The 27285-nt window shown below is 40.2% G+C and overlaps 2 protein-coding genes across 6 annotated transcripts in view; one reads left to right on the top strand and one right to left on the bottom strand.

The window, feature by feature from the left end:
- The window catches only part of HEATR1 (HEAT repeat containing 1), a 53027-nt gene extending 49953 nt beyond the window's left edge, over positions 1-3074 (top strand). Inside the window, exons 44-45 of the mRNA XM_077813452.1 lie at positions 2008-2116; positions 2780-3074. Coding sequence (XP_077669578.1) covers positions 2008-2116; positions 2780-2868 — 198 coding nt within the window. The 3' untranslated portion in view covers positions 2869-3074. The remainder of the gene's footprint in view (positions 1-2007; positions 2117-2779) is intronic.
- LGALS8 (galectin 8) overlaps positions 1-27285 on the bottom strand; it is a 40569-nt gene that overhangs the window by 12713 nt on the left and 571 nt on the right. Inside the window, exons 2-10 of one of the 5 annotated variants that reach the window (XM_077813453.1) lie at positions 25020-25162; positions 21217-21305; positions 19753-19963; positions 18272-18391; positions 15860-15916; positions 15756-15782; positions 13773-13861; positions 6246-6411; positions 4170-5741 (exon numbers count right to left, since the gene is read on the bottom strand). In XM_077813453.1, the coding sequence (XP_077669579.1) occupies positions 5592-5741; positions 6246-6411; positions 13773-13861; positions 15756-15782; positions 15860-15916; positions 18272-18391; positions 19753-19963; positions 21217-21305; positions 25020-25058 (948 nt within the window). In that variant the 5' untranslated portion in view covers positions 25059-25162 and the 3' untranslated portion in view covers positions 4170-5591. Of the gene's footprint in view, positions 1-4169; positions 5742-6245; positions 6412-13772; positions 13862-15755; positions 15783-15859; positions 15917-18271; positions 18392-19752; positions 19964-21216; positions 21306-25019; positions 25163-27285 lie in introns of those variants that run through there. The other 4 variants (XM_077813456.1, XM_077813454.1, XM_077813455.1 and 1 more) reach the window with 4 other exon arrangements.

The raw sequence follows: 27285 nt of genomic DNA, 5'->3' as shown, positions 1-27285 counted from the left end.
TGAATATGAGTGTGTTTAAACTGCTGTGCATAGAAAGCAGATTGTGGGTTGGCTGGGTCATTGCTTGACATGAAATTTGCTCTTTATGAGATAACACACTGGTATTATTAATACAGATGGTCCTTTACTATAGTGTGAATGCAATAGCTTCAGAATGGATGCCAGAAGATAATTATGGGCAATTGTTCATCAGCCCCCAAGGACTGACCTATGTTTTAGCAGGGTTTCACTGTGTCTTCCTTTTGTTCATGTTCCACATTTATATTTATATCTAACACATTTATATGTGTTAGATACACTGTAAATGTTCCACACACATTTATAGTATATCTAAGTGTGGCAGAATTCAATGTTTATATTTGATAATTTTAAGATATCCATGTTCATCTTTAAGCATTTTTTCAATTTTTATCTATTTACGTTTTCACGGGGGGGGTCAAGCAATTTATTTAATGACAGTAGATGTTGAGATTCAAAAAGTTAAAACCTTATAACCATTAAAACACAAATTGTCAACACCACATGTCAAAGTATACAAACCAAACTCTTAAGTTCTCAAGCAGCATTTTGATTATCAAAGGAAAAAAATCTTCATGGGTTTGTTTGTGTATGGTGACATCTACATTTATGGATAAAAATCTAATCCTCCCATGCCCAAGTATATTAGGCCCTTAGGATGGTTAATGAGGAATGACAGGTTGTGAGGTCTTCAGTAAATTGATAACACCCAGCTCTATTTCTGCAAGGCTTGCTGATGGAGCAGAACAGTTGACTTACTGTCTTGTGAGTGGGATTGTGATGAGGGCGAACTGGCTAAGACTCAGCTAATTTTGATAGGTTGTGGGGAGCAACTGGAAGAATTAGGAAGCGTTAATCACAACTTCAAAAGCAAACATAGCCTATCTTTTTGAGCCTGGTGTGTAGTCTATGGATCTCATTGGACCCCATACTAGTTAGGAGCACAGCTTTCAGCTTTTAATACAAAGAGAGACCTTTTATTTTGTATATGAACCTGCTACACTTATTTGTCGTTTTGTTATGAAGAGGCCTTCAATAATGCATTCAATTTGGGCTACACCTTGAGACCAGCTGGAGCCTAGAACTGACATAGAATGCAGCAGTCATTTTATTAAGAGGGCTAGTATTTCAAGAGCACAAACACCAGAGCTCTGTAAGCTTTGCTGGAGGGTTATAGGCTCCCTGGTGGGATTCAAGCTGTTTGTCTTGATGTTTAAGGTATGTCTACACAGACCACGGAAGTGAGCCTCCCACCCTGCGTGGACACTCAGGCCTGCGGGGATCACATTAGCGCTCTAAAAATAGTTCTATAGACAGTACTTAAGTTGCAGCTTGGGACTACACTTGATGTCCTAACTGGTTTGGGCTCTTCCTCTTAAAAGACTGGTCTCGCTCCTCCAATGGTATTGTCGCCATTGCAGTCGGCAAAAGTGCTGGAGCTCCACTGATGTAATGTAGAGGGAGGTGGTGGCAGTGTTCTACATGGGGGTCCTTTCACTTTGCCGTTCTGTTGGTCAGAATCATTAACCGTCTGGGTGTGCTTCAGGACCCATTGGAGGTGGAAATGTTTTGAAGACTTCATGAAAGGAGTCCAGTCTATCAGCTAACTTTGAAAATTTCCTCCTCCTAACAAAACCATCCCTCCTTAATGTCTCTAATCACTTCAACCAGGCTTAATTCTTGACTAATTTTCTGTCCTTTTCCCCTGCAAGATGTGACTGGCTCTAAATTTTTATGTATATGGGAGACTGAACTACATTAGCCTCTCCTGTAGAGTGCAGGCTCTCTGGCTCCAAGTAGTTTAGCAAACTTCAGTTCCCAGAATTCACTTTATTACCCCTCTCCCCAAATAAAGGCACTGGGAGGAGAATGGAAAGGGAACTAAATTGATCTAAGACATGGAGTATTAAAAGGTATGTTTGAGAATATGCTGTATTGCTTGTTTCCCTATATAGTGGCTTAGGTTTGGTTTTGGTTTTTTTATTGTAGGTCCGATTTGCTGCTCTGCTTACTTTGGTAGAACTTGCAGGGAAACTAAAGGAGAACTACATGGTGCTGTTGCCAGAATCCATCCCTTTCTTAGCTGAGCTAATGGAAGGTAATGTCCTACAATGCTTCAGTTGACAACCAAGATATTTGGGTTGTCCATTTTGAAATACTCGTACAATACAAAACAAACCTTTAACAAAGACAGTGATCGACCACTGACAAATATTAAAAATCCACTGTCCTGAGTGTTAGATAACTTCTTTTTTTAAAAGAATAATCAGTGACTATGACATTGGCTAAGTACACCAATTAGTATACTGGGACTTGATACGTGAGGTGTTAATGGGACTTTTAATTTTAGTTAACAAGTGGATGCATTGTTTTAGGAGCCATAGACTAACTGATGGGAATTCACCTCTGTGCACTGGGCCTGTGCACCACTTAAGTCCCAAACAATCAGACTGTGGCACTGGTTTTAGGACAGGTTTTTATGAAGCGTTACTACATTTACCGCACTCTTGTGAGTGGACAAACCACTTTATTTCAGAAATATTTTTGTTGCATTATCTTTTCAGCTGCAGTAATGCTCAACTAGTAAATGCTTCCCAAACACCATAAGTGCATCCCGAACACCCTGCCCAAAGGAGCATACAGTGTGAAAAGACACACCCATGAAACGGGGTGTGGGGAGATCTTACAACATAAGAAAAGTGGTGAGGGTGGAGATAGGGCATATAGGTTAGTTACCTCTTTGTTCATGTTTGCTTTTTAGATGAATGTGAAGAAGTAGAACACCAGTGCCAGAAGACAATTCAGCAACTGGAAGTTATTTTAGGAGAACCACTCCACAGCTACTTCTAAGAAACACCATTGCCTCTTTGTCGTAACGTCTCAGTCATGAGATGTGAATGTCTGTCTCACATAAAAGAGCTAATCATATTGCCACAAAGTTACTATGTCACTCCAATTAAGAGTAACACCTTTTTTTTAGTAGACTGTGAAGATCTTGCCTATATGCTGTTCAGGGTCATGACAATTTCCATGGTTATTAATAAATTGAAAATATTACAGGATGGCTTTTTGACTTCTGTATACTGTGACTTGTAGAAACCGTTGTATGAATTCAGTTCAGGAAAGACAATGGGGATGAATTTTCATAAACTAAAATGTGCTGCAAGGTTTTAGAAGGGACAGACTTCTGGATTTTTTGTTTTTTTTCCTAAACTTAGTTTCTATCCTGTTAAGTTTGTACTGCAGCTTTTTAGTCATTTATGGTGACCGTAAGCATTTTCTAGTAGCAGAGTCCCTGACTACAGAAGCTACATTTTTGTGAGACGTTTTCTTTACAGTAGTTAACTCAGTAGTTTAAATCACTCATCCTTTATGCTCTGTGGGATTTGAGTCTCAATTATACCAGCCTATAACCTCAAACAGTAGTTGTTAAATTAGTGTTTTCTTTGTAGCTGTTTTCTTTAAAAAGTGATTACTATAATCACCATTATGCCATAAGTCTGATACGCCACAGGGATGTGCACGTTACTAGTGATGTGAATTAGGTTCTTACAACTGTGTGTACCCATTTGTGAAAATCAGGTATTTTGTCTAGATGTGCTAGTTTAACTACCTTGGTTTCAGAATCTTTCATGAAGAATGAATGGGCAGATGTTACCTTTTCTATTCCTGTCTCTTCTTTTTAACTGTGGAAGAAAATAAGTGAAGAAGCCAGCAATACTCCATTTAAGGCTGTTGACCATAGATGACTATACAAGAATCCAACTTCAAAGGAGTTTAGAAAATAAGAACTTTGTTCGCATTGCAGGATTTACACTACAGAGCAGAAGTCAAACTTACACAGGGACTTTAGGAGAAAAGTGAAATTAACTGAAAATAATCTTTACGTAGTGCTCTTTAGATAGCCAGGCAATTGCGGTAAAAATCAACTTTTCTTAGGCTGAGGTTAAATGTTTAGTGAGGAGGCTATTTACAGAAGCATGTTTTAGCTGGAACGTACTTTTCATTTAAAAGACTTAACAGTGAAAAGTAAATCTAAATTACATGCCAGTGTAACACTGTCTAGTGTGGGCACTTTTAAATGGGCCTGATTGAAGGATTCAGAATAGTTAGTCTGTATCCGGAAAAAGAAAAGGAGAACTTGTGGCACCTTAGAGACTAACCAGTTTATTTGAGCATAAGCTTTCGTGAGCTACAGCTCACTTCATCAGATGCATGCAGTGGAAAATACAGTGGGGAGATTTATATACGTAGAGAACATGAAACAATGGGTGTTACCATACACACTGAAACCAGAGTGATCAGGTAAGGTGAGCTATTACCAGCAGGGGGGGGGAGGACCTTTTGTAGTGATAATCGAGGTGGGCCATTTCCAGCAGTTGACAAGAACGTCTGAGGAACAGTAGGGGGGAAAATAAACAAGGGGAAATAGTTTTACTTTGTGTAATGACCCATCCACTCCCAGTCTTTATTCAAGCCTAAGTTAATTGTATCCAGTTTTCAAATTAATTCCAATTCAGCAGTCTCTCGTTGGAGTCTGTTTTTGAAGTTTTTTTGTTGAAGAATTGCCACTTAGCAGCAGAAGCTGACATAACTATGAGAGTCAAGGAAGTGGCTTAGAGCATCTGTGCTGCAGTGCAATAGACAAGAAAATAAAATATCACTTGGACCCCAGGGAGGGTGTTTTGTTTTCAAAAAAATTCAGCAAAGCTGACATGCTGTGAGGTAGCTTAGGTTAGATGTTTTAGGTTTGGGGCTGAAATACCTTTTCAAGATGTAGAGCTACCACTAACGTTCACTAGTTTAATATAGCAGGGTTCTGATTCATCATAGCATTATTCCAGTTTACTACTAATTTCAAGTTATATTAACATAAAAACCAGATTTCAGAGTAGCAGCCGTGTTAGTCTGTATTCGCAGAAAGAAAAGGAGGACTTGGGGCACCTTAGAGACTAACCAATTTATTTGAGCATAAGCTTTCGTGAGCTACAGCTGTAAGGTCTCTAAGGTGCCCCAAGTACTCCTTTTCTTTTTATAAAAACCAATGAGACTGCAGATATGCTCTCCCTAAAATTAGAGTACATTCTTTCCTTACATAATTCCTCTTTAACATTGCATATAAACAATAAGGCTTCAAATATACTTAGAACTTGATTAGATCTCAAGAGGTTGACAGTCCATTTTCAGATACAGATCATATTTCAGTCCAGCTCTTATCAACAGACAATATTGAATTTATAGTTATTAGCATTCCATAGTACAGCCTTCTGTGTTCTAATTTACAAAATATTTTGCAATTCTAATACTATAAAGCAAATCTTTATATTGCTAGGTACAGTAATTGAATTCTTCATATAACAGGAGATCTATGCCTACTGAAGCAGATAAAGTGACTTTAGTTTGCCAAAATACTGAAAACTGGGGAAGATATAGTCTAATAGGATTTTGACTCCTGGGGCTCAACTTTGTGATAAGCACCAATACAGAAACTTGGATAAATGGGACATGGATCTGGGCTATTCAATACCAGTTTGTACTGAGTAAAGGGCAACAGAGGGTGGAAGAATATGATGCTACAGGCTCCTCACATCCAGTAACTGAATGTCTCCAGTAACCTCCAATACGCTGATCTTTTCAAGTTGTTTAAATCGATGCTTGTACTCCAGGATGTGCACACCATTTATAGCAACCTTGTACTGATGAACATCACAGAAAATTAACAACTGAAAGCAAGAACAGGAACACAACAGGTTTTCACTTAAGTTTTAATTTGATTAAAATGAAGACTCTGGTGGTCTAATTCAGAATCAGACAAACCTAGCTTCCGCTCTTAAGTGTAGGACCTTACTAAAAATATATATATATATTTTAGTTTAATATTAAAACTGCAAGGGAAAGAATGCAGCTTGGACATACAGAGCATAGTTTACTGAAAATATCACTTGCAACAGGTAAAGGCTAATTCAGGCACTTTCACTTGTTCAAAGGAGAAAGGGGGGTTGAAGTATTTTTTTCATAGCAGTAACATACTTTGAATCAATTTTAACTTTTATAGCTGCTTTTTTAGATTCAGTCCCAAACAGTTACACTCACATTTAAGAAAGTTATTGTCCCTGAATCTTAACTCCTGCTAACTACATGAGATAAAAAGGCTATCATTTAACTATTTCCATTCATTAATACACAGGCATTGTTTGGTTTTTTAATCCTAATTGATGTAACCTTACCTCAAAGTACATTCCTGGGCTGAAAGGGAAATTAGTGACATCTTTTTCCTCTTCTCCCCAGCTATCACAAAGGTAGGAATTTCTCACGAAAACTTTTGTTTTCATTCGGGGATTCAGATGCAGTGCAATATCCTTTGAGTCACTTGGTTTTAGATTAACAGCAAAACTGAAAAACATTTTAAGATTACCCTTAGCAAGAGACCACACATACATCCCAGACAGAGTGCAGCACATTTAATGAAAAATTCAGCAAATATACAATAATTATCTTAGCGATACACTGAGTTGTGTTGCCCGATTCATAGATAGATTCATAGACTTTCAGGTCAGAAGGGACCATTATGATCATCTAGTCTGACCTGCACAACGCAGGCCACAGAACCTCACCCACCCACTGATGCAAAAAACCTCTCACCTATGTCTGAGCTCCTATTAGAAAAGGAGTACTTGTGGCACCTTAGAGACTAACCAATTTATGTGAGCATGAGCTTTCGTGAGCTACAGCTCACTTCATCTTAGAGACTAACCAATTTATGTGAGCATGAGCTTTCGTGAGCTACAGCTCACTTCATCTTAGAGACTAACCAATTTATTTGAGCATGAGCTTTCGTGAGCTATAGCTCACTTCATCTCCTATTGAAGTCCTCAAATCGTGGTTTAAAGACTTCAAGGAGCAGAGAATCCTCCAGCAAGTGGTCGGTACCCCATGCTACAGAGGAAGGCGGAAAAGCCTCCAGGGCCTCTTCCAATCTGCCCTGGAGGAAAATTCCTTCCCGACCCCAAATATGGCGATCAGCTAAACCCTGAGCATCTGGGCAAGATTCACCAGCCAGATACCCAGGAAAGAATTCTCTGTAGTAACTCAGATCCCACCCCATCACAGGCCATTGGGCCTGTTTACCATAAATATTTAAAGATCAATTAATTGCCAAAATCATGTTATCCCATCATACCATCTCCTCCATAAACTTACCGAGTTTAATCTTGAAGCCAGATGGGTCTTTTGCCCCCACTGCTTCCTTTGGAAGGCTAATCCAAAATTTCACTCCTCTGATGGTTAGAAACCTTCATCTAATTTCAAGTCTAAACTTCCCAATGACCAGTTTATATCCATTTGTTCTTGTGTCCACGTAGGTATTGAGCTTAGATAATTCCTCTCCCTCTCCGGTATTTATCCCTCTGATATATTTATAGAGAGCAATTATATCTCCCCTGATTTAGGAGGTTAATAATATACTATCCAAATTAATGGGTTTTAGGCTTGCCAATTTGTTTGATTAGAAGATAAGGTTTTTGTTCCAAAGTAGGCTTTACAGAGGACCCTTGGTGGTATGACAGGAAGCTCACACTGAGACAAATATAGCCTTAAAGACTTTTTATTAAAATAAATGAAGTTTTAATTAAATGGTAAAATAATTAGAGTTACAAAGTTAAAATTGTATTACTGCTATTTAAAAGATACATATGGTATAATTAAGCTTTGATTAATATCCTTACACTCTTTTTTGATAACCTGGTGGTGAGAGAGACAGGACCAGTCTCGCCTTTGGCGGTTCAGGTTCCTTAATTCTTGAGTGAGAGGTGCAAATCTTAGAAGAAGCTAGAGCTAAGAGCTATTGAAGCTAACTTAGAGTTTATATAACTAACAAACTTAAAACCTAATAAAACTAAGAACAAAAGCTTAGGGAAACCAAGCTTAGCCTAGTCCCCTTGGAACTTAGAAAGTTTAAGAAAAACAAGTACAGGCCTTCTAGCAAGGCCCTCTTTTATAGGGCACAGGTGTCTGAACCCTCCTTTTATGCCCAAACTTTATTTTTTACCCACAAAAATGTAAGGGTACACTTACTCCAGAGGCTAGTATGTTTGTACGTATTGATGACATGTACACACATATTAATTACATTAGATTATACACACGTTATTTTTGTTCTCCCGGTTATTTTGGTTCTTTCCTTGTGGTGTACCTCTTAAGCTTGAGGGTATAGACTTGGAAACCCCCTATGCCATTTTACCATTATCTATCTAGGTGAAAGATCCCAGACATAGATATGCCAACTTTCCCTTAGCTCAACATACAGGATATGGCCTGTAGAGCCCTTGCATTACAGCTGAACTTTCTTTAAATATAAATCTATAAACCTATTACAATAAACCAAATCCTTAAACTATACGAAAAGATATATATGCAAGCAAGCAGGTTAATCCTATAGGCTACAGCTGTTATGTTCATTAGGCACTTAGCAAGCATCAAAGCTGTTAAATCAAAAAATACTTACCTTGACATAAATCCTAGTTGGAAAGATTGCAAATCTAGTGCCTCGATCCAGCAAGAGTCACTACACTTGTACATAATTGTTTGCTGGATTGGACCCTTACATTTTTCTCTTAGATCAGTGTTCCTTTTTCCTGCTGCTCATCTTTTATTGAGAATCATTTTTAAAAGAGTACATATACTTGTCTTCTGTCATAGTGTCCATAGCATCACACTGAAAATTTGTTTCCTGTGACAGGAAGAATTGTTCAATGCTAAATCCAGCGGGCACATATGAGCGTCTTACATTGTTAGTAACATGATGCGTAGCGTTGGTTTGATGTTGTGTGTTATAAATTAAGGCTACACTGAGACACTCCCAGTTTAGCTCCCTGTATTCATTCTCCATTCTGAAATACTCAGTTTGGTTGAAATAGTCCATGCCTAATCCTAACACAAAAGGTGAGATTACTCACCTGGAGTTCTTCAAGATATGTTTCCCTATGGGTGGTCCACTTAAGGTGCGCATGCATCTCCTGCACTTTTGATCAGAGATCGTCGGTACCAGTGCCCATTAGGCTCATGTATGTGCCCTCCACGCAGCCCTGTGTATCCTTAGTATGGGGCATGAGGCTGCGTGGGTGAACCCCCCTTGTTCCTTCTCTACCACAAAGTTCAGCAGAGGAAACTCCGAAGCAATGGGGAAGGAGGGCTCATGGGCACCTGAAGTGGGGCACCCAAAGGGGGACACATCTTAAACACCAGTTACTACACAGCATAAGTAACCTCTCCTCCTTTGAGTAGTGTCCCTATGTCTGCTCCTCTAAAGGTGACTTCAGAGCAGTATTCCTGTAGGGAGAAGTGATCTTTGGAATAGAGTCTAATGCTGAAGACAAAACTTCATTGCCAACTGCAGCATCAACTCTAGAGGCATGAACCAAAGCACAGTAGTTTGAGAAAGTATGTACTGAGGTCCATGTTGCAGCTCTGCTAATTTCAGTAACTGGAACATTGAGCAATGCCATGGAAGTAGATTGCAACCTCATAGAATGGGCTAAAATTCTACAAGGAGACTGAATGTTGAGTCATAACATGAAATGATACACTCAGAGATCCATCTTGGAAGTCTGGGTGGAGACTGTGGATCCTTTGGATCTTTCTGCAATTGACACAAAGAGTGTGGGACACTTTCTGAATGGTTTAGTATTGTCCAAATACCTTCTGACATCGGGGTGTGGAAGGCAGCTTCCTTCCTTGTCTGATGCAGTTTTGGGGAGCGGGGGGGAGAAACAAAACAGGAGGTGAATGATCTGGTTGATAATATGAAATTCAGCCAACACTTCAGGTAAAAACTTAGGATGTGATCACAACAAGACCTTTTCCTTGAAGAACACTGTAAATGGGGAAAGGTGGTTTCTGCCATTAAAGCCCCCAGTTCTCCAACCCTCCTGGCAGAAGTGTTGGTCACCAAGAAAGCTATTTTCATTGATAGGTCAAGCAACGAACTTATAGTTAGTGGTTCAAAGCAGCGTTTTATAAGGCATAAGGACAAGGTTCAAGTCTCATATAGGAGTATGTTTTCTAATTTGTGGGAAAAGATTCGTCAGACCTCAGCAAGCAATCTTGACAGAGTGAACAAAAACCAAAAAGCCTTCGACCAGTAAATGAAAGGCTGTCATAGCCACCAAGTGTACCTTGAAAGAACTTTCTCCCAGCAGGCAGCTGACCCACCAGGAAATATCTGTACCTACTGTGGTTGGATCTGTGGCATCTCAGGACCCATATGTAAATCTGTGTTACCGATCATCCTCGAATCGAGGGATCGCTGATGAATGAATGACAGAACTCCTAGTAAGAGCTGATTTTTTAAAATTCCAACAGGTAGTGTAGGACAGTGAAAAGAAGAGCAGATACACCAGAAGTAATATCTCCTTCCCTTCTGAAGTTAAGTATGTTGCATGGACTCCTTTCTACTGTTTAACAGCACATGTTGAACAGGAAGTCTCTAACTCCAAGAACCATCAAGGAGCCATGCCTGGAGCCGCAGAACTTGCAGCTTGGGATGAAGTGTCTGACCGACATCCTGCAATAACAGATGGGAACTGATTGGAAGTTGCCACAGTGGGTGAGAAGTAAACCAAATAAGACGAGGATAACAAACTTGTCTTGGCCAAGTTGGAGCAGACAAAATGACCTTTTCTTTGTCCTGCTTGATCTTGTTGAGAACTTTCAAGAACAAGGACACTAGTGGATAAGCACAAAGAAAGCCTTTGTTCATTAAATGAGGAAAGCATCTTGAGATTGATGATCAATACCCACTCTTGAGCAAAACTTCTTGCTCTTTTCTTTGGTTGCATTGGCAAGAAGTTCCACTTCTGGAAATCCCCAGGTTAGAAATATGCTGTTGAGGACTCATGAATCCAATTCCCACTCATAATTCTGGGAGAGGTGCCTGCTGAGATCATCAGCCATGGTGTTCTAGATACCCAGAATGTGAGAAGCTGAGAAGAATATCTGGTGACCATGCACCAATTGCAGAGTTTTATTCCTTCAGCACAGAGTGAGGAGGTGTGTGCTCTCCACCCTGATTGATGTAGAACATGCAGGCCACATTGCCATGATCTTGATGGATTTGGCTTGGATCAGCGGCAGAAGTGGAAGCAAGCTGACTTCCCTCAACTCCAGAATGTTGACATGCAGAAGACTCTCTTGTGAAAACCATTTGCCCTGGATGATGCGAGTGCCAACATGCTCTCCCCATCCCAAAAGAAATGAGTCTGAAATGATGATAGCAGTTGGAGCAGCTGGAAAGAAGAGAATTCCTGCACAGACTTTGAAGGTGTTCTTCCACCAACTGAGCAAGTCCAGAACCCAATGAGGAATGGAGACCTGTCTGTTGAGACTGCTTATTGGGTTGTCGACTGTCTTGCGCCATTCCTGGAAACACTGGAGAGTAATTTGGCATGCTGGATCATGAAGACGCATGCTGCCATATCACCCGACAGCTGAAGACACAGTTCCTTGATGAAATCTTAGCAATAAGTTTCTGTAGATTCACAAACCTGTCCACAGCTGTCACAACCTTGAGAGGCTCCTATGAAATCTGTTGAACCTGAATCAGAATGATCTTTTTGAGACTGATCTGGAGGCCGTAAAGGTAAAACAAGGACTTTGTCATTTGTACGGCCAATAGAACCTCCTGATTGGCTACTCAGGCTGATTCCTATCATCGAGTTAAGAGAAGACAGTTACGCCTAAAGGACACTCAGGAGCAACCACAACTGCCGGGGCCTTTGAGAATACCCTGGACACACAGGAGAGGCTAGAAGGGAGCACGCGGTATTTACGTGGCTGACCTGTAAATCAAAGGAACCTCTTGTGAGGGGGTGAATTGCAATATGGAGATGTGTGTCCTGAAGGTTGAGATATGCAAACCTATCCCTGGAATCTAGAGCGGGACTTATACCTGTAATGATCACCATCTTGAATTTCTGTTTTCTGCTAATATTGGCCTTCATCCCCCATTCTTTTTGGAGACTAGAAAGTACTTTGAATAAAACCCTTTTCCCCCTGTGCTGAAGTGGAACTGGTTCTACGGCTCCTATGCATAGGAAAGACGCAACTTCCTCACTCAGGAACTGATCATGAGATAGGTCCCTGAAGAGGGATGGGGAAGGAGGGCAGGAGGGAGGGATGGACGGACATGACCTTGATGGAATAACCCCAATGTTAAGACCTCCAAAACCCATATGTCAGATGTTATGTTCTCCCATGCAGACTGAAATTGGGAGAGGTGGTATCCAAAAGGGGTGAGGAGGATGGAATAATGCTGCAGTAAATCTCTGTGGAGTGAGTGGTTCAGACTCTTGGCCAAACCATCAAAACTGATGCTTGGATGACATGGTGGCTGGGATGAAGTAGCTATGGCATCAGCAGTCTTCTTTTTTGAATATTCAGGGCCTCTTGGCTGAGAGTTTCGGTGAACTACAGAAGCTAGAAAAATGGGTGAGATCTCTGACGTCTGAGACTAGCTAAACATTTTGTTTGCAGGCGTATAGATCCCAGTGGATCTAAGAGTAGCCATCAAGTCTTTCAAGGTGCGAAGGGAGTAGTTGGTAGACTCCAAAAAACAATATGCGACCATCCAAAGGAAGGTCCTCAAGAGTATTATCTACAGTACCTCCATAGGGAAGCCTGACAACTGGAGCTATGTTGCTTGTTGCATCATGATCACAGTGGAAATGGACCATGCAGCAGTATCAGTTGCATCTATGGAGGCTTGCAATGAGGTTCTCACTAAGAGCTGACCCTCCTGGCTGATGGTCTTGAATTGCTCACAATGCACCTTTCATAGATATTCAGTAAAGGTGTTAAATTATTGTCATTTAAATAGTCATAGCTTGACATAAGTGCCTGATTGGTTGTAAGGATTACTGCTCCGCAAACAAAGAGGTTGAGCTTCTTCTGGTCCTTATTGTAAGCAGATTTAGCACAGTGTTGGCTATCGCGCTCATTAACCTCTTCCACTATCAAAGTTTGGTGAATAAAAACTCAATCTCTGGCTGGGATGTAGTATTTTTTTTATAACCATGCTTTACAAATGGGTGGTACTGTCACTGGAGTCTGCCAGATAGTCTTAGAGGGCTCCAATAAAACTTCATTGATTGGAAGGGCTACACATGTGAAATAAGTATGCAAACTGTCCAGGAATTTATTGTGGGAATCCTGGACCTCTTCTAAGGTGATTGGATGCACTTAATCAGTGATGCATTTCATCAGCTCCTGGATCTGTCTGAAGTAATCTGCCATGGAAGGTGAGGTGTTACGACTGAAGCATCATGCACATGTGTAGAATAGGGCTGCACGAAGAACTGTACTTTCCATCATTTGTATTTGGTTGGTTGATAAGTTGTGTCAACATGTTACACAACTGTGATGGTTCTGTAGAGCTGAACATAAATTTTAAACTCAACAGCCTGTGGCCCTGAGTATACACAGGGTGCAGATCTTAAACAATCACTTGTGAGAGTAGAACTCCACTTTAAGCTGACTCAGGAGCAGTGCTGATTGGCTCCTGAGAAAACGACATCCAGATCTCTTCAGATGGTCACCTTGAGGTAGGATTGAGGATCTGTGTCCTCTGGGCAGGTGCAGGTAAGGAAGAATCAGACTTGATGACAAAGTAACTCAGATATTAATAGGAGTAATGAACAATGACAGTATTACGTTACAATTTAATCTGCTACTAGAAAGTAAGAGCACTGCAATTTACTGACCTGTTTGGGTTTTTATTCACTTCTCCTTTGATGACAACTGTCTGTCCAGGACGAAGTGCAGAATTAAGCCTTGCAATGTAAGGAACCACCTGAAAAGGCAACCGTGCTCAGAGTTATAGCCTGTGGCTTTAAATACACATTCTGATGACCCCCATTAGTCACCTCCCTGCTGACAGTCTCTGCTTTTGTATTTTTTTAAGTAATCTGAACATGTCTACTTGTCTTTTTCAAATTTTCCATGTCTTTTAGTTAATTATTTTCACCCACCACTAGGATGATCTAAGTTATGGGTGGAAAGGCAAATAGGCATGTTCATTCCAGGATCCTTTATTTAGTGTTTATAATTAATTTTTAAAATCTTTTGGATAATCAATGGGTCTTTAAAATACTCCAGACAGATAGTACAAGGAGCTTCATCCAGGAGATTTTTCTCTGCAGCCATGGCTACTGCTGGACAATGCAACAGACTAAGTTTCACTTTCCTGAGATAAGAAATTTGTCCTACCTGCAGTAGCAACTGGGTGTTTCCCTTCATGGAATTGACTTGTGCTGTTTACTGAGTTGGAACAAGCCCATTGTTAACATTACAGCCCTGAAGTTGTGAAAAATGTACCAACAGCCCTCTGATTCTGCAATCAGCCCCCTGTGCTGGTGTGGAGGGTCCCTGAGGCTTCACATGGGCATCATCATCCGCCTGAGATGATGAACCTGCCGGTGCAGGGTGTGTGTGTGTGTGTGTGTGTGTGTGTGTGTGTGTGTCAAAGGATTGATATTAAATTCACAGGCTAAAAACTTGTCTAAGCTGGAATCAGCGTTTCAAAGGCTTCTCTGGCTCAATTTAAAGGGACTTCAGTGCCAGCAGTGTTGCCAACTCTCATGATTTTAACACAAGTCTCATGATAGTTGACATGTCTGTTAAAACCCCAGCTCCTGGAAGCATGTGATTAGGTGAGAATCTTGCAACTCCTCTCCATGCAGAGCTCTTACGCCTACAGCCCTCATGATGTACAGGAACTCCTTAATATACTATTATTCCTCCAGCAGTGTGGGCCCTGGCCATGTTCCAGGCACAGGCCATTGGTGCTGATATCAGAATTAAGGATTTGTGCAAGTAAGATGAATGCACTGAGTGTAGTGTGTAGAATTCTTTCAGTAGAAGGTACTTCTCTGGGATGGGCACCATCCAATTGACAATCATTGATTTCAGGAGTGTGTCACAGGGTATTTCCTTTAAATCCATATTTCCTTGCTTTTAAGGGTTGGAGCTGTAGTGGGAATCTGCACTTGAGCAAGCTTATCTGCCTTTTTGGTAAGTTTTTGTGCACAGGATTAAAATTTCACCCATTAATTCAGGCCATGTCTACACTAGCGAGCTTACAGCGGCACAGAGGTACCCATACAGATGCGCCACTGTAAGATGGCTTGTGTAGCCGCTCTGTGCTGACGGGAGAGAGCTCTTCCATCGACATATGAAAATCACCTCAACGAGTGGCAGTAGCTATGTCAGCGGGGGAAGCTCTCCCGCCAACATAGCGCTGTGCACACTGCCACTTAATTTTTTGGTTCAGTGGCAGTTCAATAAAAAACAAAATCGGTTTGGTCAAACCAAATTTTTCAGAATTTTCAGTGATTTGAAAAAGTCCATTCTGAATGTGTTCCACAGCAGGGGTTTAAACCTGAGTCTACCCCATCCCAGGAGAGTGCCCTTACCCACTGGGATAAATGTTAAAAGGGGAGGGAGGGGGGACACCTACTCCTCTGGCCACTTTATGAATGGCCGAAACTCTTTGTTTCAAATTTGCAAATAGTTTCAGGTCAGGACTTGATTACAGTCTATAAGCACCTACATGGGGAACAATATTTAAAAATGGGCTCTTCAATCTCGCAGAGAAAGATATAACACAATTCAATGGCTGGAAGTTGAAGCTAAACCAATTCAGATGTTTTAATATTTGCAATTTTCATATATAAAACAATACTTACAAGTTGTGAACCATCAGGCACTACTCCCTACAAATAAATAAATAAAGTTAACTAGAACATCAAAGAATGGGAAGATCACATAACCACAGTATAGGCATACGTACATTTTCTGAGTTTATCTTTGTTATTCCTAAAGATGATGGCTGAGAGCCTTGTGAAGACTGCAGAGGAAAGATATTTAGAGATCACTGATCACATGTTCAAGAATTCTGATTCTAAACTAAGTTTGTTAGAACTATACACAAAGATGTGTGGCTTTAGACTACTATGGAAATCCTGTGACTATGGTTAAAAGTTATTCAAAAGACTATCTAGTGAAACCACATTGTGCTGTCTAAAAGGATCTGGCTCTAGGTTGGACCCTCACTTGACAGGCCTGAGACCTGTCATCTTGTATTGCTTTTGAGTAACCCTTCAGGCAGATGCTCAATATAGTACTAATGGGATTTTTTGGAGGACACCACATTCAGCATTCCTAAATGGAATGAGGAAGACAATTCTGCAGGGCTTTTAAGGGATAGGATCCTAGAGGATCTTGGGATTTCAGTCATCTGGTTTTTTACATTACATAATTCACATGGTGTGAAACTTGAATCTTGAATTTAAATGTTGCTAAATGTGAACAAGCTTTGGCCTAGCCACTTTCATATCAGCTCACAACCTCAACCTGTTTGGTTCAGGGCAACCCTCGCCGTTCTTCATTCATAAGCTAGCAGAACTGTCCCCACTAGCAGGGAAGGAAAACAGAAAGTAGAGAAAATGAAACAACTTTGTGGTCAGCCTCAAAACAGCAACAGAGAAACTATAAAGATACAAAAACAGAAAACCTGTGATTACACAATCATTTTCTTCTACGATTAAGAAAACTTATGTGTTTTTCTCTTTGTATTGCACTTGGAGGCAGAGGTCAAAATGTTCAACACTTGCTGGCCCCAAAACTACACCCAGAATCAGTCTTCCAAAACTGAAACATTCAACTTCAGGTTAACATTTAATCCAGGCATTTAGATGTTGAAGGCCATATAAGTACCCAGATATAGAGCTACATACATGCTGCATATATAAAGGAGCTTGGTGGACACCTCTTCAGAGCTCAGTTGCTGTTTCTTTCAGATACAAAAGAATCTGCCTCTCTTCAATACAGTTATTACCCTGGTGACCTGAGTCAGGCTAGAGGTTTGGTAGAAAACAAGGAAGATTTAAGTTGTGATTAGCAGGTAGAAATCCAGGGAGCTTTCACACAGAAAAAAAAAATACTTCCGCCTGAGTTTCTGAGGAATTTTACTTCTTAGGCAGACAAAAGGAATGAGTCAGAGTTTGGTATGGAAGGGGAGAGAACTATTGTCCTACCTAACTGCATTTCTGGGCTGTTCCCCTACCCCTTGTGCTGTGCTGCCTTGTTGCACTCACTAGCCACTGTCTGCACTGGTGTGAAGAGGGGCACTTCCCTTACTGTTTTGCTGGCAATCCCCATGCTGCTGTCTACTGCAGCAAGCTTAATCTCCTCATGCTAGGACAAAGAACAGGGAAGCTGTTGCAGTGGACCTGGCTGCTTCACAAGGGCCTCATTTGACTGACAGCCCAGAAGGCTGAGCTTCACCTCCAGAATAGTAAGGGAGGGATGGGGAGACTCTCATCTGCCCCTTCATACCTGAAGAGTCTGTGGGGTTTTGCATGTCTCTCCTGTGTAATAAATAGAAGTCTTGTCTTCTAATACAGGGTTGTGCAGGAGAGAGACCGACTGAGCAGTTCCCTCCCATTGGTTCACCTTCAACAGATTTGGCAGTTTGTCTGAATCAATTAGGAGAAAGCACTGTGCTGCTCCATATCATCTCAAAGCATTGAAGCCCAGCCAGTGGGTGACTCAAAACTCAAAAAGGTACATTCACCATCTAATCAGCCAATTTAGAGTTTGTTTTGGTCGATAAAGTAAGGTCACATATACAAGTAAACACTCTGTAAAGAGTTCTAGCTCTGTCTTAATGCAAGTGTTTGGAAGTAGATTATTCTGGGAAAGATGCTCCAGGGATCATTTTGAAGCACAAGCAGCTGAAAATTCTGGTCTTTGTCTCCAGGGCGGGTAAATTACACATGCCTATTTCTGCATCCAATCTGTTTTTCATATTAACTGTGATGTAAGTTTGTAGGCTGGGCTTCCCTCCCCAACACAGAAAATTCAAATCCAAAATAGAAAAAAAGACATTCGAACACTGAGCAGAGGAATGATTAGCTGTAGCTCTAGACAAGGCTCAGAGTTGTACAATATAACCTTGTTTATCTGACATTTAAGGAACAAAACATTCAGATAATATTTTGGGGGGATGAATAGGGGAAGAAATCATTATACTGGATATGTCAGGAGACATTACTGAACTTCTATATTGAAGTTAATATAGATTTTATTTCTGTGTTACTTCATTTTCACTGTTGATATCTTAGTTCAGTACAGCACAATATGAAGTAGAAAGACATAAGGAAAAGCAACCCAAAATTAACTATCCAATTCAGCAACTTACATTGTTAGAAACAAACGCTATAGTCTGAATCTGTACTTTCCCATATATCCCCAGTGTATCTATTCTTTCCAGGTTAACTCTGTGGTTGTACAGCAGCAAATGTTTTTCATTTACAGACACCTAAAGAGGCAGAAAAAGGCAGAAATGTACTGATATCTGAAATAGTATTTATATACTCAACAGAAGATCACTACTAAACCTTTACATTTCTCTCAATTTTAGTCAGTCGTGTTTTGTTTTAGCTTCTTGCTTTGGAACATGCCTTTGACAACAAAGAATTTAGGTTTAAATTCATTTTCTTTTCCTTCACATTTTGAAATTGAAATAGTGAACATGATGGGTAATATAATAATCATGGTTAAGTTGCATAAAGTCTATTGACTGTTTTGGGGTCTGATTTTCTTGGTTTACCTTGTAATCGCTGACTTCATTTCTTTTTCTTAATATGTTATGTTTAAATATTCCCTTCTCCCCACCCACCCACCCACAAACACTTCCGCTTCTATATATTAGCACCACACCATAATGACCCTACTACACAACCTCACTAGTGTTACTTGAAATGAATATGGTAATCTGTTTCTTTAACTCAAGAACTACAACGTAGTCCTCAAGTAGTGTGGAGAAAGCTGTACTCCAGCCACTCTGAAAAGCCCTGGAGATAAAATCAAGAGAAGACTAGATGTAATAACCAGGAATTAAACAGCTGTGGAGACAGAGATATTGTCATCTTCCTCCTCCAGAACAAGGTTAAAGTACACCATGGTTCATGGGGTTTGGTAGAGAAACAGAAATACTTGCCTAGTTATGTTTCTTTACAATAGTGTGGAATATTTAATGGCATTCAATAACAAAGATAAATTTACTGCACATTTATACTTTGGTTTTGATATTTCATCTCTCATCATATTTTGATTCTCTCAGCACATCACCATTTGATGGCATATGGACTATAGACTTATTTAGAGCCAGGGCTTTGGAGCCGTGCTCCGGCTCCGCCCCAGCTCCAGGCAAAAACCTGCAGCTCCACTGCTCCGGAGCTGCTCCGCGGGCTCAGCTCCAACGCCCTGTTTAGAGCTACACTTGTCTTATCTCAATCTGACGGAGCTGGACAGATATTTGTTTCTCTTTAGTACTTCCTCTGACTGATGCAGAGAGCATTGTCCAGCACTCTTCTGTGTGCAGGAAGGCTGCCGCGTTCAGGAGAAGCCCTTTTGCACACGGGAAAGGAGAGGGGTTGTGTAACAGCTCGTATAATCAGGAAGATATTTGCTCCCTCAACACACAACTCTTCAGGTACAAGTATATAAAAGTAAAGGCATACATTACGCCACAGTGCCCCCCTTTCAGGGAAAGCCTATAGTTTCTCTTTGTAATTAAACTGTACATAACAGTAAACAATACCGACACTGATGCTTCCAAATAAGTTTGCGTTTATGGCATGACAAGTGGCTAAATATTCACCTTCCTTAGGGACTCACCTGGAATTTATCCTTCAAAACCATAAAGACAATCTTAAATGGCTTTCCTTTTTGAAAAGGCATCTCATAAGTGATCTCCTCCCAACCCCATCTTTCTTTTTCCAGAGTGTTACAGATTATGGAACCCGATTTTTTGAAGCGGGGATTGAAGTGAAAGGCCACATCAGCACGAGGTTTTGTGCTACTGCCACATTGGAAGTCCACCTGGAACCTGACCACAAATTAAAACACACATTCAGTTCAGCTCATCCAGAAGTGATCTCTCAACAGATTCATATATCTAATTACATTTTGGTTGTTAATACAAAAACTTTGCATTAAACCTAGTTATGGTGTTTACAAAACAGTTAGAAGTAAAAAACTGAAGTGTTACATACATAATACTAATTTATATCTAACCAAAAATGGGAAGATTTTTAAAGTCACAATGGACAGTTATGCTCCCAGCTCCCACTGAAAATGAATGGGAGTTGGGTGCCTTACTCTCATGTGTTTTCAAAAATCTTCCCCTTAATCTACTACTGAGAACTAGAATAACTTATAAGCATTTCTCAGGTGCTAATCACCATAACATCTGAGCACTTCATACACTTCAATAAATTAATCCTCATTACCCCTCTAAATAATCCTCATTCCCATTTTAAAGATGGAAAAATAAATTAAATGACCAAATTCACATAGGAAACTTGTGGAAGAATAGGTAATAGAACCTAGATCTCAATTCCCTATCCTGGACCTTAGCCACCAGATCATGCATCCTCCCTGCTATTTGAAGCCTGATTCTTCCAGGTGACAACACTTTTATTATTTCAGATACTGCCCTTAGAGAGAAAAGGTTTCTGGATCATAAGAAGTTGAATAAGATCAAAAAAGGGAGGAAACAAAGGGAGCCAAGCGACGAGACAAAAAAGTGGGCAGAGGCCAGGGAGCAAGGTGCGGAGTTACTTATTCTCTTTAAAATTTCACCTTGAAACCTTTATTTACTCCTTAGCTTCCTATTAACACACACACAAATTCAGCATTGTGTGACACTACTGTATATATTCAGAGCATTTTATAAATCAACATATTTTATAAGTGTCTATGGTGGCAGTTCTCAGTTTTTAAATATAAATTAAAGATTTAAGGATTGTGTCACTTTGAAATATAATGTTAATTACTTTTTCAAAACTGAAAAATGTTTGTTATTGAGGCTGTGGGTTTGTTTCCAAAGATCTCAGCCATTTTCAGTCACACAACTTGGGATCTCATCCAATGTTCATTACAGTAATGAGCCTCTCCACTGACAGAAGCAGGATCAGGTTTATAATGCCCCAATTTTATGATAGAAAAATTAAAACATTTCCAGTGAATGTGTATCCCACAAGCTATGAAAAGCTGTTTAGTTGGGTTTTGATCAGCTTGCCTTCTCAAAGGCTCATTCACAATATAACCTCTTAAAAGTCATATGGCTTTAGACATTACCTGTCGGAATCATCAGGAACACTTCCCTGTATTACAACTAGTTCTCCAGGAAGGAGACCACTAAGGATTGTCCCAGTGTATGGAATAACCTATGAGAAGGAGGGGAAAATAGAATAAATTCAAAATAACATTTGGGGATGTTTAGGTCAAAAAGAATTATGAAAACAAAACCAATATAGCAAAATTCCCAGTTTTATCTAATGATTTGGAGAGCAAGATTTTCTAAATAACCAACATAACAAGAAAGATGGCCAAACTGCCTAAAAAACAACATGGTTTAAACGGGGAGTGAAGGCAACTATACAAAATAAAATAAAAAAAATAATAAATGTAAGAAAGGGAAAGCTGATAGTAATGGATATAAAACAGAATCTAGGAATTATAGAAAATTGATAAGGGAAGCAAAGAGACACAAGGAAAAATATATGGCCCGCAGAGTTAAGGACAATAAGAAAAAGGTTTTTTAAGTATATTAAGAACAAAAAGAATCATGACAATAGTATTAGTCCATTACTAAATGGAAATGGTAGAATTATCAATAATAATGCAAAAATGGCAGAAGTGTTAAATAAACATTTCTGTTCTGCATTTGGGGAAAAAAACAAATGATGCGACAAAAATTATTAGGGATATGGAACGGCTTCCGTATGAGGAGAGATTAATAAGACTGGTATTTTTCAGCTTGGAAAAGAGATGGCTAAGGGGACATATGATTGAGATCTATAAAATCATAACTGGTGAAGAGAAAGTAGACAAGGAAGTGTTGTCTACTACTTCTCATAGCACGAGAACTAGCGGTCACCAAATGAAATTAATAGGCAGCAGGTTTAAAACAAATAAAAGGAGGTATTTCCTCACATAACGCACAGTCAACCTGTGGAACTCCTTGCCAGAGGATGTTGTGAAAGCCAAGACCATAACAGGGTTCAAAAAACAACTAGATAAATTCACGGAGGATGGGTCCATCAATGGCTATTAGCCAGGAATGGTGTCCCTAGCCTCTGTTTGCCAGAAGCTGGGAATGAGTGACAGAGGATGGATCACTTGAGGATAACCTGTTCCGTTCATTCCCTCTGGGGCACCTAGCACTGCCCACTGTCGGAAGACAGGATACTGGGCTACATGGACCTTTGGTCTGACCTAGTAGGGCCATTCTTATGATGTAGTCATTTCATATGCTAACACTTTCCATTCTATTAGTATCTCAGGAGGGTGTTAAATAGCAGTTACTAAAAGTCAGACATTTTTAAAACAGCAGGTCCAGATAATTTGACCTAAGAATTTTAAAAGAGCTAGATGAAGAGCTCACTGGACTGCTAGTCTTAGCACACTAGGAAAGGTCCAGAAGATTGGATAAAAAGATAATGTCGTGCCAATTTTTAAAAGTGTAAACAGGATAACCAGATAATTATAGGCCTCTCAGCCTGACATCCATCCTGGGCATGATAAAAGGGCAGTTGATATGGAATTACAGGAAGGTAACATAATTAATGACAATCAACATGCGTTTATGGAAAGTAGATCCTGTCAACTAATTTATTTATTTTTTATTATTGGATTACAAGTTTGGTTGATAAAAGGTAATAGTGTTGATGTAATATAATTAGACTTCTGTAAGGCATTTGACTTGACTTGTATGACATGATTAAAAAACTAGAACAATATACAATTAATATGGTATACACTAAAAATTAAAAACTGGCTAAGTGATTGGTTTCAAAATGTAACTGTAAATGGGGAATTATCAAGTGGGTGTGTTTCTAGTGGGTTTCCAAAGGAATTGGTTCTTGGCCCTGTGCTATTTAACATTTCTGTCAATGATCTGGAAGAAAACATAGTATCACTGATAAAGTTGGTAGATGACACTAATTGGAGAAGTGGTAATAACAAGGGGACAAGTCACAGATATACAGCTATCTGGCTCGCTTGGTTGGCTGGGCGCAAGTGCATCTCAGAGTCACACACACAGCTCCCTGTCCCAGTCTTGTCCAAACTATCCCAATTCTCCCACCACACTGTCTCTTCATCAGATCTGTCCCTCCCACACATTTTTCCCAGCTTCCCACTGATTCCCATTTCCAGTCTCTACTCCCAGATTCTTATCTAATCTGAGTCTCCCCCTCCCATACCTACCGGCTCCCAGTCCCCTCCTAAGTCCCAGTGTTCCTACTCAAACAGTCCCAGTCCCTCCTCCCGCAACTCCCATTCCCAGTTTCCTGCTCCTCTTCATCAGCCTCCAGTCCCAGTTTCTGACCCTGACCCCTTCTGGTTTCTTGTCCCAATCTACTCTCCCTGCCGCTCCACAGGTCCAGATCTTGTCCTTGTCTTGAATTATGCAGCTTCCTCCTCTATTCTGCCTGGGCCCAGCAGCGGGGTCATTGAGAGCACAGGAGAGACAGGCGCCTTGCTCTCAGTTCACGTGCCCGTCCTTTCATAGCCCATAGCCGTAACTGCAAGTAAAGTCCAGATAAGCCCTGGACTGGAGCATGCTCCATGTGGACAGAAATTTCTGGAAATGTAGCAGTTAATATCTAAGAAGTCTACTGAGCACGTTCAATTTGAGATTTTTCAGAGACTCATAACTGGGCCAAATTTGAGCAAATTTTCACGGGGAAGGCAAAGGCACATCAATTACACAAAAGCTACCCCTTCACCCCCCACCAAATTTCATGTTCCTGCTCCAAAGCATGGACTTTCAAAGAACACCGGATGGCCATTGACACATCCTCGAACATCAAACATTCCAGTATTTCCGCAACAGCGTGGGCCTGCTCCTGCCTGCATGCCCTTGCATGCATGATGATACTGGACAAAACTATGTCCAGTGCAGGACAGGGACAAACCTTTCCAAAATCAGGACAGTCCAGCTTAAAACCGGACGAATGGCCTGCCTAAAAGAAAAGGTCACCAGAATTTTTTAACACGGGCAAAATAACACTTTTTACTAGCCTCATTCTTGGAAACAACTCAACCATTTTGGCTGAAATTTTCTAGAAAACGTCAACCCGACTTAGACACCTAGCAAGGAAAATTTTACCCCAGTCAACGTATGAGCAAAGTTATAAGCAACTGAAGACAGTGTCTTCTACTGAGAAGTGTCGGGCAACCTTCATAATAGGCAGTGCTACCAGCTTTGCCTGTAATATAGGCTCATATGTATTTTTATTGGAGGGTGCTATTCCCTTCATAGTTAAGTTTGAAACTAGCTTCCCATTCAACTTCTTCCCTCACATAACCAAAATCAAACCGATACATTAATACATCTTCTGCAAGAACAAGGTCGTGAAACCCACACAAACCTAGAACTATCAAATAATAAAGAATAACACAATGCTGGGTTCAGCCCCGAAAAAGAACATGGAAATTATGAAGAAGAATGGGGAAGATACAGGTAGTTGTTCTGCATGCCAAAAAGCCCAATTCTGTCTCCTAAAAAGGGTATAGCTAAGTGCTCCACCAGATTTAAGTCTCACATTTCCACTGAGATGGGGCAATGCTGACACAGCACAATGATAAGACTTGTGATACTCCAAATTTATGAGTGCTCTCTCCTTTTTGGATACACTCTACTTTAACTTTGAAGATACACACAGCTCCAAGTCCCCTACCCCTGTTAACAGGAACTGTACTGAAAGCAGCAGGTGTTGTTCTCATATACAGAAGAAATTTGGAGATTTCTCAATATTCCTATCACCACACAAACAACACACAGTTCTGACTAGCTGACATGTAAGAGCAAAGTCCCCTGGGGTAAAGCTGCCCAGTGTTCTCAGGGAGAAGCTGTTTACACAATGGGGAATTACCGGGTTATGGATTGTCTTCTGCAGTTGGTCCAAGGGCATCGTCTTCCCTCCTTCAGCCAAGTCCGTTGGCTAGGTGTGACTGGCGATGGATTTTAAATATAGTTAAATTTCTCACTGTTTTGTTGGCATTGAAGAAAGGATACCTTTGGAAAACCAAAATTAAGTTTTAATTAAAAAAACAATGAAGTAATCCTTGTTCAGCCTTCAAAATATTAAATCTTCTTCATGCTTTTTGACATACTATTTTTAACAAGAATTTGCTGGCTTAATTTTACAGTTTCTACAAGATATGAAAATTAAGTGCTTACCTTACCATAGGGCAATGTGTACATAGCTACAAAGCTTGCTTGAGAACTCTGGGAATGATTGGTTATATAATCTCTCCCACAGCTCCCCACTGTGCCTGGAAGTGTGGACAATGCACAGTCCTTAAGCATGGTCCACCATTCTCCTTTCTACACAGGTGTCTAGATCTTCTTGTTAGCATGGAAATTGTGGGAGAAGAATGGAGTCACAGTCCCACAGAGGAGCTGAGAAGGAATGGTCCCTGCACCCAGGGACTGCAGTTGTTCCTGGTCCTTATGTGGAAGTGCAAGATGGGAAGGCTCTTTGCACGTTCCTACTTCCTACACAAGAGCCAAGCAAAATCTGGTCTGAAATAAGCAAGAGAGCAATTTTATTTTCTTCTTTTGCTAATTCCTAAATCTCCTGAGGGAGAGTCTGTAGGCTGACCGTTGCTTTCTCCTGACCAATCAAAAGGCCATGGGTTCTCTTACCTTTGCTAATGTGGTGAAAAGACGAGGAAAAACTACAGCTAAGATGCAAAGTTTCTGTTTTCTATGTCCTTCAGCATATACAATCCCAGATATCAATGAACATTTCAAGGACAGTACTGACAGAGTCACTGAACAGATAGCACTGGACAGCAATGAAACTACAGCTTCTTAGCGTATCTTGTACTCAGCAACCCCTCCCTTCTTCGGAAGGGCATCCCACAGTGACCAGAATGTAATACCCAAATGTAAACCAATAAACAATAATATTATTTATAGCATTCTATTATGCAAACAAAGGCAATTTCATTTAAGCAGACTTAGTGGGGCCTATGTTTGCTGTATTACTGCCTGATATTTGTTACAATATATTTGACCAATCAGAACAAAGTCGACTATTGTACTCATGCATCATGATTTCTTTACTTCAGTCTCTCAGTGGAGGTGTGGCCTATTGTAACTTTTTTTATTGTATTTTAATTTTTTCTATATTTTATTATTATGTGGCAACAAAACACTTAGTTCTTCTATCACGTTTTTCACCCATTAATCTCAAAGCAATTTACAAAGAAAGGCAAATATCATTTGCCTCATCTTAGAGATGGAGAAACAGAGGCACAGAAGAGATATGATATTCCCAGTACAGAGAAGGCTAGTAGAAGAGCCAGAAATGGAACCCAGATCTTATGACTCTTAATTTGGTAGCCTATTCACTTGACCATGCTGCTGCTTCCCATGACCTGAGACAGCAATCTAGACTTCATTAAAAAAGAGGACTCTGGGACTATAGAAAATGAACAAGCTTGAGAATTCTGTGGCACATGTACAAACTGGCATAGCTATCTGATATTAAGTGTCTCAGCCTGTGGTGCATTTGAAATCTTGGCAGTGTTGCTGGATGCCTTGGACAGTGTGGCAATTTCATACCAAGAAAGTGGGGCATAACATGGAGAGAAAGTTGGAATGTAGGTATTTCTGTATTTCTGGAATGAGGGAATGATATATAATTGCTGGGTTCTGCATGTGGGCGGGGATTCACTGATAGAAATGCACAGCAGGTGCCCAAGTTCCTCTCTCTGTCAACAGAGAGAAAATTACTTGCAATATTCATTAAGCTAAAGCACCAATGCTGAAACTGGTGAGCTGCATTATTTCTATTTCTAAATGCGGAGCGGGACTGAAGTTAGGGTTTTCTGGTAAACACATTTCTGCTCCAAAATGAAAAAAAAAATTGTAATAACCTTCAATGTCACAATGATGTAATAATATCTCACTAACTCCAAAATATTCCTGGTAATAAACACCAAATAGGCAAATAATCCTGCCATTTGCTATAGTCAGTCAGATTATCATTCTCCATGAGCTTTAAGAATTACTTTAAGAGATGTGGTCAGGTCAATTTAAACGCAAACCACAGATATTGTAAAAAACCAAGTTTTACATAAAAACAATAGTAAGAGAAATACCCCCTTTTTTAAAAGAAGCAGTGCAGT

This window comes from Eretmochelys imbricata, chromosome 3 (assembly GCF_965152235.1).
Source record: "Eretmochelys imbricata isolate rEreImb1 chromosome 3, rEreImb1.hap1, whole genome shotgun sequence".
In the NCBI taxonomy this organism is placed as follows: Eukaryota; Metazoa; Chordata; order Testudines; family Cheloniidae; genus Eretmochelys; species Eretmochelys imbricata.
The sequence above is the reverse complement of the archived record's forward strand: the minus strand, read 5'-3'. Positions and strand labels throughout refer to the sequence as shown.